This window comes from Solea solea, chromosome 13, assembly GCF_958295425.1.
Source record: "Solea solea chromosome 13, fSolSol10.1, whole genome shotgun sequence".
In the NCBI taxonomy this organism is placed as follows: domain Eukaryota; kingdom Metazoa; phylum Chordata; class Actinopteri; order Pleuronectiformes; family Soleidae; genus Solea; species Solea solea.
Window position 1 is genome coordinate 5,348,378 of NC_081146.1, and position 21,525 is coordinate 5,369,902.

Consider the following 21,525-nt stretch of genomic DNA (forward strand, 5'->3'; position numbering starts at 1 on the left):
ACTGTATGTGTGGACGGGGGATCTGTGTAACGTGGTCACTCATGTTTTGTTGACTAAACACACACTAAGCAAAGAAGAAAGAGGGAAGTTGAGCCGGACAGATGGAAGGACAGAACAAACAGATAGATGGGCAGATTGGGGGAGTGATGGGCAGGAAAGCAAAGAACAGTTGAGTCATGTGCCAGTAAGTGGAGATTAGTCTGTGTGAAATAAAAATAAAATTAGCACTCCACAATGGACAATCTTACTTATTTAAAGATCTGGATAGATTAAGAAGACACAGAGAGACGAATGAAGCAGCGACGGGTTATATGGTGGATGTGTGACTTTCCAGACATAACAAATCATATACAATCCAGCCAATCCCTGCATTGTGGGTTTATATATAGATGTGTTAGCTCTCTCTCTCTGTCCCACTGGAGCAGAGGAGATAAGGCTCTAAAATGCTGCTAGGGTCAGCTTCACTCACATGCACGTAATTGCTGCTGAAGGGAAAACTATGGATATTGTAGTCTAGTGTTTTCTTTACATGTTTCCATCTCTGAGCCTCTGTTCCCTCTCGATGTGCTTGGTGTTGTGCACAGTGTGGATTTTTTCTTTTTTTTTTTAGTTGGGAGTTATTTCTCCTTTATAGGTCATGCTACTGAGTCTGGAGTTGCAACTCGTTGAAAATAAATATGACATATTGAAGAGAACACAGAGGTAGTATTTGTTGTTGTTGTTTTTCTTTCTGTGAGAAAAGTTTTGTTTACATTAGCAAGAACCTTCTATAGTGCCATTTATCAGGAAATCTTAGTGTTCTCTTTTGTGTTGTTTGCTGAGGAGAAAACATCTGTGTTCATGACAAAAAAACAGAATCAAAAAGTGTATAAGAAAAAAACACTTGCTCTGTTTACAAAGGTCTTTTGTCCCAGCTGCACTGAGATTTTTCAAATTCAGGTGAAACTATTTTCATTTGACAGAAGCTGAAGATAAATACTTAATGTTTTAGTATTTTTAGTAGAATCATCTTGCTATTTTTCATTAAGCCTTTTATATTTATATCAGGAGCCTAGGGCAGCTCAACAGAGGCCACCATTTTGTACCATCCTGTTTTTACAACAGTGGACAACACTACCTTTAATGCACACTTTTAAGCTTTTGCTTTGATTTATCCATGTGATTGCATAGTTTATACTGTTGTATGTGTGTACTGTTTTGGTGGCAAATGAGATTAAACTTTCTCTAATCTCTAATATAATTTTGTTTTGGACTGCTGATCACCCAAACAAAATAGTTCCAGAAAGTAGCACCCAGTATTTTCCACAGTTTCCTGGTGTTTTGTGCTGTAAAGTGAGTGTATAGTCTTCAGATCACCCATTAATGGAAATAAGTGCTACTTATAGCCCTATCGCACACACTAACATGATTCATATTCATCTGTGACAACATGATGATCTATGGTAAAGACCATCAATGGCAGACAAGGTCGACCAAAGCGGGAAGAATTTCTTGACACTAATCTCAGTCATGATACATGAGCCGTTCACAGAGCTGACTGCCTCTCATGGTCTCTGTCCATTCCTTCCTTACACACAGTCACAGACACAGTCACAGCCATGCTAACAAAGCATGTTCCATGACATGAAACTGCTTTGCTACACATGACACAAATGTCGTCTATTATGTTCCTGTCAACACATCTGTTGTGTTCTTATCTGGTGTGATGATGCTGCACTGCATTTAAAATTCAACACAGCGCCTGATTAATGTTATCTTCAGGGTTTGCACACACCTCAATCCTATAATCAGTGCCTTTCATGTATCTGTCACTATCCGTCTGTCAGCTCCTGGCTGTTATGTCAGATTGCACCTCAAGGGTAATGAATAGCAGCTTTAGTACTGTGTCGTTCACACTGATGTCACACTCATCTGTATTTTCTAATTATAATATTCATACATTTCATTTATTCCCTGCTCTGTTAAAGCCACTGTTGCTGGTCTCTGTTATGATGCACATGTGTGTGTGTGCACGCACGCACACGTTACCTCATTATAATCTTTTCTGACCTTGTCCAGTAGTCCTCGTGTGGACCAAAGCCTGGTCCTAATGAGGCAGAACCTCATTTCTGAGGCTCTTATTTGAGGTTAAGGTTAGGTTAAGATGAAAAATGTAGTTAAGGGTGAGGTTAGGGGTAGTCATTAGTGGTTATGGTTAAGGTTAAGGGTTTGCCTGCCTACCCTAAATGAAAGTGGTAAGGTAGTATGTCTCAACAAGGAGAGCTGCACTAATGTGCGTGTTGAGGCTAAAAGGAAGGGGGTGTGGGTGGATGGAAGGTGAAGAAATCGATGAAGAGGAAGTTGATAAAAAAAGGGGTAAACAGTAAATACTGAGTGGTTTGTTGTGAGGGAAAGGGTTGCGATGGCGTGTGGGGCCAGTGGAGAGATATAAGTGTTGTTTTGAAAGGAGGATGTCTCTGATAAGGTGATCTCTTGTGATGATACTGATTTGTTTTGGGCGGTGGGAGATGGAGATAATGTGTATGATACTGTAAGTTGATGCCCTGGTATAAATATTCAGCTCACATCTTTTTGGGTGTGTTGTATTTTTTTGTTTTAGTGGATCTCTGCACATGTGATGTCTGTGTTTGTGCACTCCAGTTCTTATGCACTAGGAGTTCCCAGCTCTCCTCTATTATTTACAATTCCCTCTCCCTCTCTCTTTCTCTCCTCAATTACCCTACATTCACCCCAACCCTCCTTGTCTAGACCTACACCAGTTCTTCACTGTTTATCCTGATGCTTCTGTGTTAAGCCTGTTTCTCTTGTGTCTGTGCTTCTCAATAATCCTGTCTCTTCAACAGCGATTGAGTCAGTACCTATGCGTTTACATTTAATGTGCCCTCCTGTTTATTTCCAGCTAATGTAGATTTACTTACTGTCTGGTATTCTGGGGGAATCTTCTTCCACAAAGACATTTTAGTGTGGTTTGTGAGGCACAGTACAGCGTATGTGTCTGACATCTGCTGGCAGAACTGAAGCACTGCAGTCTAGTCCTAAAAAGCCAATGTATCAGATATCAGAACAGATATATTGATATTAGCCTGTCAGATATATTTCAGTTTATTTATTTTATTGATTTAGTAAACAGGGATAGTGTACATTAATTACCATTTCTGTAAATGCACCAGTGAGCCTGGGACTATTCTTCATCTGAAATCCCTGGACAGATGTTCCTAGTCAACCTAAAAGTAAAACACAATATTAAAATACAAAATCAATACATTGCCATTAAAAGTGAACAGAATAACAACAATAAAGACAAAAAATGTAAAATTCAAACGATAACTTAACAACACACAAGTGATGTAATAAAACAAAACAACACTAAGACAACATGCGAGGATATAATCTTTCATTTGAAGTTCCATGCTTGCCACTGATTTGATTTTGAAGCATTTTTATTCATGTTATTTGATAAGATCCTCCTCACATTCTGACACCAATCAAAAAATAAATTTGTCTAAGAAACGAAGGTGGTGTAGAAGTCTGGAAATGGTTGCAATAGCAGGCTACACTGCCACTGATGCAAGCGATACACCCTGTAGCTGCTGTTGGGTCTCTTGTCAAAGATCGGCCCTTAAAACACACACTGTCACTGTCTGAAGCCAAGAGGAGGAGAGAGTGTGCCATTACTCACCTGTAAACACTGTAAACACCAAACACTAAACCAATCAGTTTGGTCCTCTGATATACCTGTCACTTGGTAATTGGCTACTGACAATGTGTTTTTTTCCTTCTATTTCCATGCAACTTAATTTACAGATGGCTATTATGGCATTCATTTCAACAAATAACATAAGAACTGTTTAAGAAACTAATTACAGACTTTTGCTTTGAGCTATTTTAGTGGATTGTGCAGCTTTCCGTCTTGCACCTCCATCGTAGGCCACACTTTATGTTTAAAGGTAGACATCTGTGCTGTTCTACATTACAGCATCACCTTTGTCTGAAACCCCATAAGCTGCATAAAATCCAAACCTATTTAGTGTATCATTGTTCATATAAATGGAGTTTATGATATAATAGAAGCGTCTGCAATACCTGCCACATGATTTACCTCTAAAAGTTGAATCAACACCTTCCAAAAAACTTTGCAACAAAATCTTAACTGAGTATTGTTCAGTTTGCCTTCATGACTGCAGGATTTTTTGCAGAGATTGTATTAGGTTTTAGCAAGGAAAGAGAGAAGGGGGAGAGAGAAAGGTACTGACTCACAGGCAGCAGGAGATGGAGAGGGTGGAGTGGAAAGAAAGATGGGGAGGGAAATAAAAGAGTAATGTATGAAAGGCATGCAGGGAAATGGAAGGATAGTGGAGGGGTGAAAGAATCCAGCATGGGGGGTGGGGGTGGGGGTGATATGACACTTTCAAGAGGGAGAGGAACTGCTCGTTTCAAGGTTTGGCTGCATTCCAGGCTGTCTGGCTCTGATTCTGTTGGCCTCCTGTGTTTTTTTTTGTCGTTTTTTTTGTCTTACCTCCAGACTGACTGGACCCTAGAGCTGCCTTCTCCTTGCCTGATTCAAACTTTCCAAACTTCAGTCAGTAAGGTACCACCCATTGTCTGCAGCTTGCTGAAAAGGGACAGAGGAATGTTACATATAATGTCGCTTCTTACTGCCCTCACTCATCAAACAGGAAACAATATTAGCTCATGGATCAGCAAGAACAAAGAGCGACAAACAAACATAGACCTCTGCTCACAGATCATGCATGTCATGGGCAGTTTAAATGGGTTGAGATTTTTACCTCCAGTGCAGCATCAGCATTTGTGTGGAAATTTTTGAGTGGTAATACGACACATTTTTCATCCCAGTGGAAGTGGGGAGCCTGGAAACATTCTTGCGGGACAATGGGCTATCAAAGACCCCAATGACCACTCCCTGTCGTTCACAAACATGAGTCAGGGAACAGCAGGTTACACAACACTGACTGCAGAGGTATGCATGTATAATAACTCAACCAAGACCTTGGACATGCTTTCACAACATTCAAACGTAACTCTGCTCTATCTTAACCTGAGAGTCAGTGATCTGTCAGGGGGTGACAAACTCACCAAGACTGCAGTGAATCATATCATATAGACTCAGTCTTACATAAGTGTCGCAGTGGGATGAATTAATTAAATAATGAAATGAGTTTCCTTTTCTGTAAAAAAAAATTCCATACATTTATTTGATCAAGATTTGCTCATCGGATGTCAAACAAGAATGTCACAGTTTCTTATAGATTACATGAGCTATTAATTGTTGATAAAATGTTTGATTTTCTGATCATTTAAGCTCCAAACAAACAATAAGGTATTGATATCACACAGGTGACAACTGACTTAATCAATTTAAAGGTTTGTTGCTGGCATTTTACAGCAGTTGACGTCCTTGTGTTGCATTTCTGCTTTCCTCTTCTCCTCATGATGCAATGTGCCCTTTTTAGCTTCTTTAAAATTAAAAATGTGGTGAGTATAATGTACAAAATGGCTAGTGACAGTAATTTTACATTTCTACCAGTGTGTGTGTGTGTGAGAGTGAGAGAGAGATAAAATAACCTTATGTAATAGATCCTGCAGGTGTGCAGGATGGGAGGTGTCATTTATTACCAGGTTAAGGGGGATCACATCCTGATAGTTGCAACAGCTTGTTCATGATTTGCCCATGGTGTTCAGAAGTGTAGTCTGGAAAGCATTACATGTGTATTCTCTATAATGGAGCAAACTAATCATGTACAAAGAGATAGTAGTTTAGTGTAAAACAAACAGCAATGTGGCAGACAGAATAATGCCTTTACAATCGACTTTCTTGTGAAGTGAGAGGAACACATAAAAAACTGTCTTTTGTTGTTCAAGCAGTAACTGTCAACCTTTAACACAATGCAGCTCAGTTTGGACATACTTTCTTCAGCCACTGTACCTCACTGTGTTTAAACCCCAGACCGCCTTCACTGTCTGTATCTAATCAAGCCTCTCGCCCCATTATCTCTCCCTCCCTATGGCTCCCTCATTCCCTCAGTCTGACCTTACAAGGAGAGGCAACAGGGTTGATGTCACTGAATGAAGAATGCTGCAAGAATCCAGAGAGAAAAGAGAGCAGGAGGAGGAGGGGTCTGAGTGAGTGAAGAGTTTATGAACACACAGAGAGAGAGAGAGAGAGAGAGAGAGAGTGAGAGAGAGAGAGAGAGAGAGAGAGAGAGAGGTGCTGTTTACATAGTAATACACAAGTCCTGGGCTCAAGTCAAACAAGAAGGAACTTGTTTGGAAGGATGGTGTCATTCCTTTTCCAGACTGAAAAGCACAGGGGGAGGGTCTAGTCTAATAGCTGGAGAGAAGAGAGAAAGAGAAGTTCCCTTTACAGAAGTTTTTCACTCAGCTGCACCTAGAAGAGAAAAAGGAGAACAAAAGAAAGAGGGGGAAGTAGTAAAAGGGATATATCCACACGGTAGCTGCATTACCAAGGTAAGTGATTGTATCTGTATGACAATTGTAAGATAATAATAGGAAGTATTGGTCTGTCCTACTTTTTTGGAGCAGACTGGCACAGGTTATCTAATACTTTTTTATTATTATTATTAATGCATGTTAGGATGACAAAACAGATTTCCTTATCAGTCAGCTAAGTCTCTGGTTAACACCTCAGGGAATGACACTTGTGTGTAATATTTAATTTGACATTAAAAAGACAGAAAAAGGGTGTTTTTTAGTTGGGTAGGTCTCACTCAGTGGGCGCTGTTCCTCTGTCGGCTTTGTATTTGTTTGGCAAATGTAAATAAATGTTGCTGGAAGTACTGGAAGGTTGCTCCACCAGCAGCTGATGTGTACCGGTGATACGGAGTGAGCAACGCGGAAGCTTCAGGAGGAAGTCAAGCTAACAAAAAAGTTGACGCCGGAGCTTTGCTAGGCAGCCATGCAGCTGTAAGCTTTTATGTGCAGCGGTTCTCAGTCATTACTCTTGATGACAGCGGGGTTCACAGAGGCCGTATGAGGTAAGTACAAATGGGGCGGTGTTAGGAACGTTTTTGCTATACACTCTAGCTGCTGCTGAGCCGGGAGCTCAGGAAATTGGTAGACGAGAGTGTGAGTGCATCGATTGGAAGCTAACGTAGAAGCTGCCTGCTGTGATTGATGATAAGCCCCGGAGGTAACCTCACCTACACCTGTAGGTGAGTACATTTCTGTCGGTAGAGGCTAACTTGTGTTGAAGCCGTGGCGCTAAGTCAAATGGAGCTAAAACCATGCTAACGTTGGTACTAGTATAAACAATAAAGTGACTTCATTTAGCAACGTTCGCTTGTTAATGGGCAGCTATAGCTAAAAGGTTTAATTTAATGTTTTACAGTTCCACGTTTAATATCTTGTGAAAAGGGTTAATTATTTCCTGCTGAGTGTTTAGCTTGACCATTTACCCATTGCTGTCAGCTGTCAAAGCGCTAGCTAACAGTCGGCTATCTAATCAATGGTGTGCTAAGGAGGGTGGACCGGTATTTAACTGGGCGGTGACTAAGTGACGTCATTGCACAAAGGTTAGAGGCTTACAATGGACAGTAAAACGATTTTTGTTTGTAAGCAGTCCGATTAATGATAATCTCTTCATGATTATCTTGTCAATTGAGGCTCATTTGAGACAAAAACACTTGGTGAAAATAGGTGTACTTACAATGGATTTACAATAACAATGTGTGAGGCAGAGCTTCCCAGACATTAGATGTTTTAGGCCTTTACATGTTTTTCAAAACTTCTACAGCAAGAACGATTTTTGGGAGAGGAGACCATAATGCAACATTACTGATGCCAAGTTGCCAACTGCAGTAAAACACCAAAGAATAAGAAAAAGAGCTTTCAAGGTCCACACCCAGATTTGTACATTAGTAAGAATGTAGCTCAATGCTGAAGTAAACTGAAGCAGAACTGAGAGGAAAAATATATGCTTTAAATAATTTGTATATCCCTTTTTGGGGCCTACACTTTTGGGAAGCACTCATGTAGTGCAGTTCAGTACAGCACATCACTAATTTGGGTTTTGGTAACCGTAAACAAGACATTTGCAAATGTCAGCTTGGGATGACATTTCTATATTTATTTATTTTTTAAAGAAAAACACATTGATTGATAAATAGAAAAATACCACGTTTTATAATTTTGACTTTAAGCTGCAACTCTAATATAAATATCCTATTCAGGTCTCTGAGTACATTTTGTTCAGACAGAAGAAACAACAACATCCAGAAACCTGGAATGACATGTCGATAACCAGGTCACTCATGTTCCACGAAAAGTCTATACCCAGAAAGTGATCAAAACCAGGATGAGAGCCAAAAACTGGATAATAAGATGGATGTCGGGAGATTACATGTTAAATAAGGCTATTTTAGCATAGAATTACTTTAGTCAAACTGTAGAATGTGAAAATCCAGTGATTATCAGTCTCAGCCACACAGCTGTTGCCGTGCCTCTCTGATTTGTCTTTTCATCTGCGAGATAGGATGGAAGCATCAGTCTGCAGCCACAGTAAGCCATGTTCAAGAATAATTTATAGTGAGACAGCTATAGTCTGAGGTTTGTGTGGTGCGTCTGTTTGAAGAGTCTGGGATTATAGTTGCTGATGCCTCAGTAAATAAGTGAGGCAAAACGAAAATCTGTGAATGAAGATGATCTATGACTGGATACATGCTGCTCATCACTCACTGGGGTGACGAGAATTTCTCCTTTTAATCGTAGCCAACAAAACTCAGGTCATGCACGCTATTTTAGGGCATTCCTTTGCCTCAAATCACTGCATGTCTTGTCTTCCTCTTTGATTTTGACTCCCACTGTCTTGTGATGGTTCATTGTGCTACATCATTTCACTGCATGTCAGTTCAAGCAGACACAACTGTTCTTGTGAGAGCTTGACACGGAGCCCATCGGCTTATGTTGTCACCAGTTTCAAAATGATGCAGTTTCAATCATTCACCAACTGCTGTACTTCAGAAAGCACCACACTGGTTCGGATTGCATGGCCAGTGACCTGTAAGAATGGTCTCAAAAGGGTCGTCTGTCCCCACATTAGTGATCCCCAGCCCAGACACGCTTTCCCAGAAACTGTGTGCTATTTACATCAGAACAATAGAGAGTTTCGTAAACAACACACCAGCCACTGATGTAATGACTGACCAGATACAGAAGGAATTATGGGAAGTGCTTTCTGATTTTCAGGTTCTTGTTGGGTCAATAGATAAGGAACCTGCTTTATAAATATGGAAAATATGTCTGTTTTTTTCTTATTGTTTTCTTTTTATCATTACTTTCAAAGCATTAACAATGGTAAGCCCATTAAGGATGTTTACCAGAGTTGTTTTTACAAAGGGATATCCCCAAATGTTTAATTATAGCATCATAGCACATTGTGGTTAAAATGCTGTATAGAAACTTTCCACTGTGTGAACACGCACACACACATTTTGGTGGAAAAAGGAAGAGGGTTGACTTAGACATCATCCTATGACATTTCCACATATTACCCTTTGAAAAGTATTTGCTCTATGTAAACTAGAATGTAGTTCTTCTATGACCACAAGGCAATGAACTTCTACTCGGTGAAACAGTAAAAGGTGTAATAAACTCCACCTCACAGCTACTCTAGCTCATAGTCTGTGCCTCTATGTGAATCTTATCAAGAATGAGATTAAACACAAGGACAATAGAAAGTGCAGGACCTCAAATGCTGAGTCTCAACAAATAAGTCCTTGTTTGTTTTCCTTTCATGAAGAAGTGTCAGACAGTTTTCTAGGGCAATGATTTTTCAACTACGTCACTGAGTGCCATAGTCCTGCTGGTTTTTATATGCTACAAGGCAGTTAGGCTTATTACCTTCTCCCTCCACCCCATGTCTAAGTCAGTCCCTGATAAGGTGGAATGAAAACCAAATGGGCTGTGTTACCCAAACCAGAGCTGAGGACCAATTTTGTAGCCTGTAAAAAAACCATGTGGAGTTTATACAAAGTTCAAACGCTACATTACAGTATGTGACATATACTGAGGCCTACACATGGCTTCCTTCATCACAGCTGTAAAATAGAAATAATCAAATGCAGCCTCTACTGATGTTATCCAGATCAAGCATTTGGGTGACACCACTGAGTAAATAAGGAATGTACAAGAAAAAAAATGGTTTTAGTCTGTACATGGAATTATGAGAGTTAGGGAATGAAGAGAAGGGGGTTGATTGTAGTGTAACTGAAAACAAAAAAGGTGATGTCATTCAGTTGTAGTGCCAAATATGTTCCTTAGCTGAGGGTCCCTCTCAGCGCAAGCATCAGGTTTCAAGATAGATTTGAAGTAGGACTGTTGGGGCTGAGTGTGTAGCTGATCTCACCATATTAAATCCCTTTGGACCATATCAGGGAACAGATGGAACCTGACTGCAAGTTATTATGACTGTTGAATAATTGAGAGGGTCTTGGCTCTTAAAACATGGTAGCTTAAGTATAGTAATGAAAAGGCTTAATCACACGCTGTTGTCAAGTACTTATTATAGAAAGCCATTGTAATTCCAGGTGTTAGGTTTGAGTACTCTGTTGATATTCAAATGCTCAAATCTCATTTAAAGCCAAGAGCTTTATCTTCTTGACCAGACAATCTGTGTCCATATTAAGAGTCTACTCCACTCGACATGAAGAAGTCTCTTTAAGTGTGTAGCCAGCTATTTTCTTACTTAAAAAGCAACTGAATTTTATAGGTGTGTTTTTTTTACCATGTACCTTTTAGTAAGTGTGTGATTTATCTTTACGTTGCTGCATTTAATCAGGTTGACAAAATATTCACACAAAAAAAACACTTTGCCTCCACTGTCTAGAGCTTCACTATCTTCTAGACACATTATTTAATCAAGTTATGTCTTGTGGTGGTAAAACCTATTTTCGATTGCTGTGATTAATCATTGAAACTGTTGTTGTCAAATGTCTCATCTGGATTTGTCAAGGAAAACCTTGTCTGGTGACGTTGAAAACCTGAAACAAAATCACCAGGTTCATCTTGGATTCAGCTAAAATGTATATAAATAATATTTTTCTAATTACATGACAAAACCACAACAGTGTTGTAACTGTATGTAGAAGCTACCTATTAGAAATTAGAAATTAGAAATTAGAAATTAGAAATTAGAAATTAGAAATGCGTAAAGACTGAATCATGTCCATGTGGACTAAAGGTGTTGTGTAATCAAAAGTCTTAATACATCGGTGATTCATAATGGGATGCCGTATGACACAAAGCTCCAACTGACACCTCTGTCATAGCCTTGGCCTGGCCATATATGGATAAAATTATTTAACATACAAAAAAAACCATTCACTGGAGGAAGCTGATCCAAAAAAGCAGAAGCAGAGCTTCCTTATCAGAGGAGCTAGTTCTCTCATGAGCTTCTTGAGAGATGTTTTCAGGGGCTGTGAGGGTTTTCTATCTTGTCAGAACTTGACATCTACCTATGTGTCCCAACAACGAGGAATGAGGATGAAACACTCAGGCTTGTCCTGGTATGTTTGTTTGGTTTTTACTGTTAAGTCTCTCATCTAGTTGATAGTTTTCCAGTCCATGTCAGACTTGATCTTATTATAAAAAGGATGTCCTCCAAGAACTAACTCAATTACATATAAATAACTTGCCTTTGCTTTTGAGAGGGGTACAGCTGGAGATGCATGAATATAAAAAGTTAAAATTGGCAGAGATACGACAACTTTAGCTCTACAATAAAGCTCTAGTACTGTATTTTCAGTTTTTGATATTTTTTGGGTGACAATGTTTCTATTTTCCCGTTTATGGAAAAAACTTAATGCAGTGGGTTGTGATGCACTTTATATGAAATACCTATATACCATGTTATTATCATCATAATAAGGCATATGCAACAATTTCAGTGTAGCCTCAATGAATATTTAGTTTAAAAAACATCAGCAGAGTGTGAGTACAGATGTGTGCGTGCATATGTGTGTTTCCGTGTGTACAAGAGTAGGACTAAAGGACTAAAGGTTATGTTTAAAGGTCTCGTGGCCTTCAGGGAAATATGTTCAGACTTAGTGAGAAATCCTGATAGAGACACTGAAGTTTTTTTGTAACCACAAGAGTGTGAGGTAAATATTTGAGTGAACTCACTTTCTGACGCACCTCACATGAAAATGTTATGCCAGTTGCTATATTCTGCTTCAAACTAGTGTCTGTCTTACAACTTTAATACAGCTGTGTAAGTCACTTTAAACAGATGTGTGTTTAATATTGTAAATTAGCTTTGGTGTCGAGGAGTGTCACAATGTCCCTTTGTATTGGCTCTGTACAAAAACATGGCCAGAGGATATGTTCACACTCTGTTCACTGTAGCTCCTTTGGCAATGTGTTTTGTGGGTGTTGTAAGTGGATTCAATAACACTGGATTTATAAAATGTGCAGCATTTGTTTTTTTTACTACTACTTCTCTCAGTCACTTTTAATTGTTTTGGCTAAACACAAGGTGTCAAATCAGCTGGAAGCAAGAGTAGTAAACAAGTAAACAATAGGTACCAGTCTGCATAGTGTACTGTTTTGCCAGTCAATGTAAAAGTAGTTCATGTTTTGTATGAATAGGAAATTCCAAACAATATGCACATAATAATTATTTCTGCAAGCAATAAGGACACTCCTGCCAAACTAAACGGAGTGACAGGAAAGCTTTATTAGTGTAGTTGTCTCTGCAGCCGCCTCATTACCATCCACAATTTGTATTACATTTTACAAAAAGGAATTGCTTCTTTGTTAACGTTTTGCAGCGCTTCGGAGGACTGCTTTTCATCAACACTGCACAAAATGTAGTCTGAGTGCAATTGAACTCAGACCTTTGTGTGTGGATTGGAATTGTGACAGGCCATATGTTTAGTTGAGGAGCTGTCACCACTAATTCACCTGCAAAAGACCCAACATGCATGCGCTGACAGTCTGCTGATTTATGTTGGTTTCGTGTAAGAGTGAGACTCTGCAGTTGTTTGAACTTTACTGTGGCCTGTTCCATGTCCTTGTTGTGAAACAGCCTCCACAATAAGAAATGATGCTGTCCTGTGTAGCATCTTACTGTTATCCATCATGGTTCTTGTGTTTGTCCCCAGATAAAAACATAATAAAATGGAGGACTCCAACAGCAGCAAGCCGTTCTTGGTCACCTCCTCTCTCAACTTCACAGTCACCGCCCCATCATTCTACAACCAGCCAAAGAAGTTTGCTTCTGTAGCACCGCCACGGCCCAAAAGCCAGACACCTCCATCAGCTCCATCACCGGTACCAGTTGGCACCGGTGTGATTGGTCGGGTGGGAGATCTGCCTCCACCACCCCCATCGCTATGTGATTGTAAGTGCTCTCAAGTCTATCTAATGCTTAGGGATGGTGTTGTTACAGTTTGGCACAGTTAGCAATTCTTTGCAATTTGATTGTCAGAAGTTAGACGATACCAAAATAACTCATCTGTCCCACTTTTTTTGGCACAAATCTGTTGCCTTACCTGGCATTTTGGCTGACAGAGAATCATCACTTCCTTGACTGAATGAAATGGGGGGGGAAACACAAAACCTGCCATTATTAAATATATCCTGCATTACGACAGAGAGAGGATTCAAGACCAGGTGTCTTTCTTTTATAATGAATAATCAGCAGGCTGGTGACACTGTGTCAGCTATCATCATCCGGCTTGCAAGCCTGCAAGCGCTACATAGCGAGCTGAACTACACTGTACCTCTTGGTGTAAATGCAGCTTATGCAGAGGATCACAGATGAGATTTAAAAGAAAAACACAACAGTTGTATGTTGCTGTAAATTTCAAATAGTTCATAAATCTGTGGATTAAGAGGATAGTTGATGTTTTTGTAAGAAACACGTGTAAAAGCGTAAAACACATCACAGAAATCTGACAGGGAGACATTCTTATCCACCTCTGACTCATATTTTCACTTCAGGAAAGAAGCCATCAGAGGAACAGACTGAGGTTTTTAGTCTGTTCCTCTGACAGTTTTTTTGTTTACCTTTTGTATTCATGTTCTTTTTTTTGTTATGATCTCATAATTTTTTTCAAAGCATTAAGGATGTCTGATATGATTGACAGTAAAAGTAGACTGGGGTAATTAAAGACTTTTCTTTTATCACAACTTTTAACCAATCAACCCTCCTCATTTTTGTCAGACTTCCCACCCCCTCCTCCACCTCCTCCACTGGAAGATGATTTGCCAGCACCTCCCCCTGAATGTCATACCTCACCCTCTGCCCCTGATGCCCCCCCTCCCGCATTTCCTGCTCCACCCCCAGTGGCAGATGACCTGCCCCTCCCAGCTCCCCCAGAGGAGAGTGCCTGTCCACCCACCTGTCCTTCTCCCCCTCCTCCCCCACCCCCTCCACCTCTCCCTGCATCAGGTACCAGTCTTCCCAGTGCTGCTGTGAATCCACAGGTAAGTCATGATGGTATCTGAAGTTGCTTGGGCTGTCTGCATGTTTCTTGCTTGTGCTACATTTACAGTAGGTATAACTTTATAATGCGTTAAGACACTGCGTGTCTTGTGTCCTTTTGAGATTTTCCTGCAAATTATATTAGAATTAGTCTAGGGTAAATTGCTTCTAACAGGATTATTGCACATTTATGTCACTGACATCAGTTTTTAGACATGCAATGAATGGCTTATTGTATTCATGTCAAGCGTAGGAGTTAATTGCAGTTGGTTCGTCAGTTACAAATGCGTCAGTGAACAGAATTGATTGAATTATCGAGTGCGTCAAAACAGTACAAAATTCAAAAAGTGGTTTGACAGGACTATAACCCTTAACCCAAGTAAGCAAGGTGTTTCTAAATGCCTCTCAGAAAAACTTAAATTAATTGAAAATTAAATAATTCAACATTCAATACTCCTCTCATCCAACCAGGAAAATCAAATTCAAATGCTATTCATTTATTCATCCTCATTTATCAAATCATTCATTTTGTTTGTTTGTCATTCATTCTTGGGTTCTTGGTGTTCCGCCTCAGTAACTGCAAGTAACTGTATAAACAATAAGACATTTATTTTGTTGTGACTCTTTCTTCTTTCTGTTGTCCTCTACCAGAGACAGATGGAGAAGCAGACTAGCTTTGATCAGCAGCTGGACTCTCTGACTGACTTACTGTCTGAGATGGAGACCAGAGGACCCTTTAACCCAAAGGTAGCAATGTTGGAACAGGGAACACGCTCATTGAAACAAACGTTTTATGACACCAGTTGATAGAACTACATTCTGTAAAGAGCCTAAGAGCAGATGACGATGGTGTGAGGAAAGACATCAGACTTTAACCAAGAGGAGACTCACTGCACAAACAGGAGAGTCAGGCAGAAGCAGAACAAATTAACACTAGGTAGGTCAGTGGAAGTGGTTTGGAGAGATGCCAGGCTGGTTTTATGAGTCTTTCCTCATCTGCTCGGTTGAAAGCTCAATGATAAGTGAACTGCTCACGCAGCACACAGACTGAAAAAAAACAAGATGTGAGGTAGCTGGTGATCCACACTGAGGGGGGAGAGAGAGAAAGAAATGCACACAGAACTGAGTGGAGATCATGAGAGTGTGATGAAAACAAAGTGTGCTGCCAGAGGCCCAGTGAAAGGGCCATAAATGGAGAGTGTTTTTATCCAACCGGGAGGTACTGGATCAGGCAGAATAATGTTTGGCTCAAAACTGCAAAATAAATGTCAAAAAGATTAAGCTCTTCTGATAAGCTCAAACTGCATGGTGCTTCCAGTGTTTACTCTTAATCAAAGTACCTCATTCAGTATGATAAAAGTATCTGCTTAAAGCATTTCCGTGTGGTCTTTTACACTAGATGTGAAGTTTATTGTAATGATAACATTTTATTTTTTCCTGAATATATTCAAAACTAGGAACAACTTCTCTGGGATTTATTTCGCAGTAAATCAAATGTGAAAATCTCATTAACTTGTGTTTGTGTTCTATCCTCAGTTACCAAGCCAGTATTCTTCAGCACCAGCACCAGCACCCAAGCCTTCAGGTCCTCCTCCCACTGCTCCTAAACCAGCACTCTCCTTCCTCCCACCGCCTGAGATGGGAGACCGCCCACCTCCAGCACCTTGGGCCGAAGAACTAAGAGCCAGAACCAACCGTCAAGCCAATCACAACTCTGCACCAAACTCTGCTGCTCAAGCATTTCCGAAGGCCCCAGCAGTGGCACCTAAGTCTGGTTTTGGAGGGAGGACAACTTCAGCGGCTGCTCTGGCACAAAAACTGAACCAGAATCTGAACCAGACCCCTGCTCCAGTCAGTGTAGCACCGAAACCTTCTCCCCCCTTTGCCTCCAGCTCTTTCCCTCCACCACCCGCAGCACCCCCTGCAGCACCCCCCGCACCTCCAACTCCACCAAACAGCATGGTAGCTGCTCCAGCCTCTAATCACGTAAAGAGTTCCCCCTTTTCCACTCAAGTGAACCTGAACCAAAACCCTCCTGTGGCTGTGCCGCCTCCTCAACCCAAGACGATGGTATCTCCACCCTCTTCATTTAACCAACCAATGAAAACTCCCCCGTCATCAATGGTATGTTCCTACTTTATGACAGCGACTTTTTTTGTGTTACATAAAAGGACAGGAAGGTCCATGAAGTACTGAGAAATAAACCAACAGTTGAGCACTAACAGTGTTTTCAGATTGTTTATTTATGCTGTATGACACAATGTAAATAATGTATAGGTATGCACTAATGGCTATGTGTGTGTTTGTGTGTCAGCCCTCACCTCCTGCCCCAGTTCCTATCCCAGGTGGAGGCGTTCCTCTAAATATGAGGGAAGTGGAGGAACTCGAGAGAATGACTCAGGATTTCATTAAAGACATGGACAAACATCCATCAGTCATCACCTCCGCTCCTTCAGGTACAGCCATTCATGTTCAACAATATTATGCACATTCAGGTTTTTACACTTGAGGGAAGTTTAAAAAAAAAAAAAAAAGGTGATTCGCAAAAAAGGTAAAGACAAACAAGTGCAATGAAAACAGATTCAGTAATTAAATGATGATTTCTAGATATCCGGTGACTGACAAGGATTCCACGCAATTCCTTGTTTTAGTGCAAAAATAACATTTTCTATTCTATTCTATTCTATCACAGTTTATCACAGTTCATTGCAGTTCATGACTTCAGTTCATTGATATTGCAGCTTGTTGTCCTTTTGAAACCAGCCCACCAGCTACTGCTCATCTCTGTGGGCTGTCTCCTGATAATTGCTGAAACAGCAGTGGATGGAAACGCGCATAACTGAACATTTGTTTAAAATTTGCAAAACATTTTAATGGAAACCAGGTTGTTGTTGCTAATTACAGTCAGTGAGTACAGTAGCTTTAGCAGTACAACAAACCAAAAGTTAGGAACCGAGTGCCTGTAATATTCTTGGTGAGATCAAAAACAAATAGATTCATAAAGTATGTCCAGCAACTGTTTTATTTTTCCCACACACACACACACACACACACAAAAGAGAGAAAGCAGTTATTTTGTAATTTTGCTGACTGGTTGCAAAATGCAAACCATTAATGGTTATTAAAATATATTTATGATTCATCCTTTATATTCTACAGTTTAAATGGTGGACTTTTATTTATTCTTTGCTGTCTTGGCTCTTACCTTCTTTTCTACAATTTGATTAAAATGAATTATATTAGTAGACTCTTAACTATCTGCATTCCTCTCTCAACATTTCAGAGGTTTGTGGGAAATGTGGCGAAGCTCTATCCCGAAGTCAACCAGCAGTGAGAGCCATGGATAAACTCTTCCACTCCAACTGCTTCTGTTGCATGAGTTGTCATCGCCCCCTGCAGGGCATGCAGTTCTATGACAGGGATGGCGCTCCTCAGTGTGAGGACTGCTACACGGTGAGGACGATGTCACACAACCACATACAGAAACATGCTGAAAGTACATGACACAGACTATCTGCTGAGGAAACACCAATAATAAAGTGTTTGGTGCATAATCACAGTGTATGGAATGTGTTGACATGTTGACTTTTCTGTTTCCCAGGCTGCTTCAGGTTTATGGTCTTTCATTGTCTCGTCTTATTTTCCTTCTTCTCTGCCTCAGAGTTCCCTGGCAGTGTGTTCCAGATGTGGAGAGAGGATCACAGACCGTGTGCTGAAGGCAGTGGGCCAGAGTTTCCACGCCCACTGTTTCCGCTGCAGCACCTGCTCCTGTGTACTTGAGGGGGCGCCCTTCATCACAGATGACAACAACAACCCCTACTGTGTCCAGGATTACCACAGGTGGCTACTGGCTTTTCATTAAATGAGTCATTAAGCTAATAAACTCTTATATATTCATTCATTTCTCAGGAGAAATAATTGGTTTACCAAGAGCATATTTTCATCATTTTCACAGTGTATCCGTGTAAAAAACAGTTGGTTGGCTTTACAGGCTGTGTTTTTTTATTTTTTCAATTTCCTTCCTTTAACCAAGAGAACACTGGATGTTGTGAAGGAAAAGGGCAGCAACAGCCACTGAAATTTGGCTATGTCCCTACAGTGCTCCATGTTTATAAGAACACCCTTAGATTGTGCCCTGGATATGCCTGCCCCTAACATTCCCCTGGCATTTATAGCCAGGAAACACCACTGTAGCCATTTTACTTTGAAAACTCCAGGGCTGCCATATCAGTGTGGACGAGCAGAAACTGAGAACTTTGAAAATGTTGACAGTTTCAGTTAATTACTGTACATTCAATTTCTGATTGTTTTTTTACTGGCCACATCTATCAGCTGTGAACAAAAAGCTCCATTAACACTTACCTGTTTACACCAGCGCATGCATGCTCGTGTACCGGAATGGTCATGTGACACATATCATTTATTTCTGAAAATTATGTTTTTAAATGAAAAGGTTGTCATATTGATGTATCTGTACTTTTCCACCTCCTGCTGATACTGAATGAACTGATGGGATTTAACAGGGTTGATTAATCCTCACAACCATCAAGCACAGAAGCAACACATTTAATTTTGTCTCATTTGAAAATGTTGCATAAGATGTTCTGTGACTCTGAGTGTGACTGTATGAGGCCGTTTGACTGACAGCCTCTTTTCCACCTCTCTGTTCCAGGCGTTTCTCCCCTCTGTGTGTGAGCTGTAATGAGCCCATTATTCCAGCTCCAGGCAGCGAGGAAACAGTCAGAGTGGTGGCTCTTGACAAGAACTTCCACCTCAAGTGTTACCGTTGCGAGGTAAGACTTTTGTCATATTAAAATATATAAAGTAATATAGTGTATTTAACAAACGGTTGATAAATATTCTTGTTTTGTTCCTCGCAGGATTGTGCTCGCCCCCTCTCCATAGAAGCGGATGATAATGGCTGCTTTCCACTGGATGGTAAAATCCTGTGTATGAAATGTCACACTCAGCGAGCCAAGCAGGCTGCACAGTGATTGTGTTTCACAATGAACCAAATCCAAAAGCACAGGATTCACGCGGCTACCGTTTTTGCCTTTGCAACAGGGCTTTGTTCAGTATGTATTTGCAGGTGTGAATGTGAATGTGCTGAGTGAAAATGTTTGCATGCAGATACAGTGTAGTGTTCCCCTCGACTTTGTTCACTTCAGTGCAGAAGTAATGTACTGCATTGGAAAAAAAAAATCTCCCATCATCGTTTATTCCTAATCTCTCCACTCTCCAATCTCACATTTAGCCAATCTTTGTGAGCTTGAGCGTTTATTTTTGTGCCAATCTTATGTTTACTCTTAAATTTCCAGCATAACTTGCACAAGAACAGTTCAAAAAAGTCTGAATATAAAGCTGCCTTTCTTTGTTTCTCGCCTCTATATTGGTAGTATAGCACCATGTACTGAGATACTTCCATCTTAAATCTTTCAGTGGCTTCTCTGTTTCCCTGTGAACAATTTAACGATACTGACGTTGCTGAAACAGATTGTTGCCGTAAGGTGAGGAGTAGTGAGAACCTCCCACTGACCATTCCACAGTTTTACCACTTTTTGGCAATTGCTGCGCCTGCAAGCATGGTTAATGATGCTTCCCTAGAAAGTGCTTTATATCAGCCGATCTGCTCTGATAGCTTTGTAAAGTCAGCTAGGGCTAAATGTTGAATGCAAGAAAAAAGATCAAAACAGTGAATGTCGTTCTTAGTCTTTGTGATGTGAATCTGAGCATTTATGGGCATGCATTGAATTACGACCTCTTGCATTCTTTTGAAAAGAGAAGAACAAAAGAAAAATCAGCTTTTAAAAAAAAAGATGATGATAATAATGTTAAATGCTGATAGAACAGTGTTAAGTGTTTTAAATGCATGCTTTTTAGATGCACAAACATGTGAACAAACAGTATGACGCATATTTGCCACGCACAGATCCCATCCCACTAGTTAAAATATCAGCTGTATGGCTGACAGTAGGACCTAATATGTGATTGTTGCACAATTTCATCGTGAAATAAAATATTTCTTCAGAGTCACTTTGACTCTAAAGCCCCTGCACATGATAAAATCTTTAGGTAAGCACCATCTGGAAACATGATACTATAGTTTTTGTGTTCTCCTTTTGCTTTAATTCATATAATTTAAGGATTTTCTTTTTTCTACTATGTATTATGACTTCATGTGAATCAGTACTCAAATGTGCTGTTGTTACAGCAGGATATTCATCAGTAGAAGTGGTAGCTTTGAGCTTTAGGTAGCAGATGTTAAACACAGTGATCAAATATTTCAGAGCTGTTAGAAAGATTAAGAGCACTAAATCATACCCATGTGATATTTTGACATGTCATGTATGCTTTTGAGCCCTGTATTTTTTTGGTCTTTATCTTTTCTGTTGATTCAGTAAATACCACTATTCTGTCCATTATTCAGCTTTTCTACTTCAGTCGGTTCATGACACTTATATACCACTTTATTCTACTGTTACTGTACTGAATTTCATAGATAAAGGCCTAAAATAATATGTTTCCATGTCTATTTTGGGGATGTGCCTCCACTTCCTCTTGTTTTCATTCTTCCTTTTGATTTTAGCCTGATTTTCAGTTCCTCTTCCTGTGTAAGAAAATAGTTGTTACTCGTGCTTGCGTTGAGCCTGGTGCGGTGTAACACCAGAAAGTCTTTACAAGACATAACAGCAGTGATTCAGCATTGCATGTTAACTGTGTAGGCAGTGGCAGCATCTCCTCTAGTATTATTATGTCTTTTGTTTGCACCAACTGCTCCACCTTTGTGGAGGCCCTGCCTTTGTCATCACCATGTGGTATTTAAACATATGATGATGCCTTTACAGTTGCATTTAACTTTGTTGTGTTTTGTCCTATTGTATTACTTGCTGATGCCTTGTCTTTTCATATAACTTTTTTTTTTTTATAAGTTCCTGTGTATTATGTGTGAATGTGTATATGTTTAAAAACAATATTTAGCCCCACCCCTTTTCTCCACTGGCTGTATCAAACGATAAACAACTAAACAAATAAAAAAGCTAAATAACAAAATGTTTATTTTATCA

General features: G+C 40.0%; 1 protein-coding gene and 1 long non-coding RNA gene across 5 annotated transcripts; one reads left to right on the forward strand and one right to left on the reverse strand.

Moving 5' to 3' along the window:
* Positions 1–2,946: 2,946 nt before the first annotated feature.
* Positions 2,947–5,945, reverse strand: LOC131471030 (uncharacterized). 2 transcript variants are annotated; one of them, XR_009241965.1, is made up of 4 exons: positions 5,635–5,945; positions 4,517–4,921; positions 3,151–3,224; positions 2,947–3,035 (listed from the first exon to the last, which is right to left on the reverse strand). It is a non-coding gene; the product is annotated as an uncharacterized LOC131471030 (long non-coding RNA). The 2 variants fall into 2 exon arrangements; XR_009241964.1 differs by having other exon boundaries at positions 4,517–5,945.
* A 268-nt stretch (positions 5,946–6,213) lies between these two features.
* On the forward strand, positions 6,214–21,511 carry zyx (zyxin). Of its 3 annotated transcripts, none has more exons than XM_058647239.1 (10): positions 6,214–6,486; positions 13,137–13,375; positions 14,201–14,463; positions 15,113–15,208; positions 15,998–16,585; positions 16,776–16,917; positions 17,745–17,914; positions 18,123–18,301; positions 19,134–19,254; positions 19,342–21,511. In XM_058647239.1, the coding sequence occupies exons 2-10, from the start codon at positions 13,153–13,155 to the stop codon at positions 19,453–19,455; spliced, it is 1,896 nt and encodes a 631-aa protein (XP_058503222.1). In that variant the 5' UTR covers positions 6,214–6,486; positions 13,137–13,152; the 3' UTR covers positions 19,456–21,511. The 3 variants fall into 3 exon arrangements, with proteins under 3 accessions (XP_058503222.1, XP_058503223.1, XP_058503224.1); XM_058647240.1 differs by lacking the exon at positions 6,214–6,486 and adding an exon at positions 6,859–7,013; XM_058647241.1 differs by lacking the exon at positions 6,214–6,486 and adding an exon at positions 7,050–7,190.
* Positions 21,512–21,525: the final 14 nt, after the last annotated feature.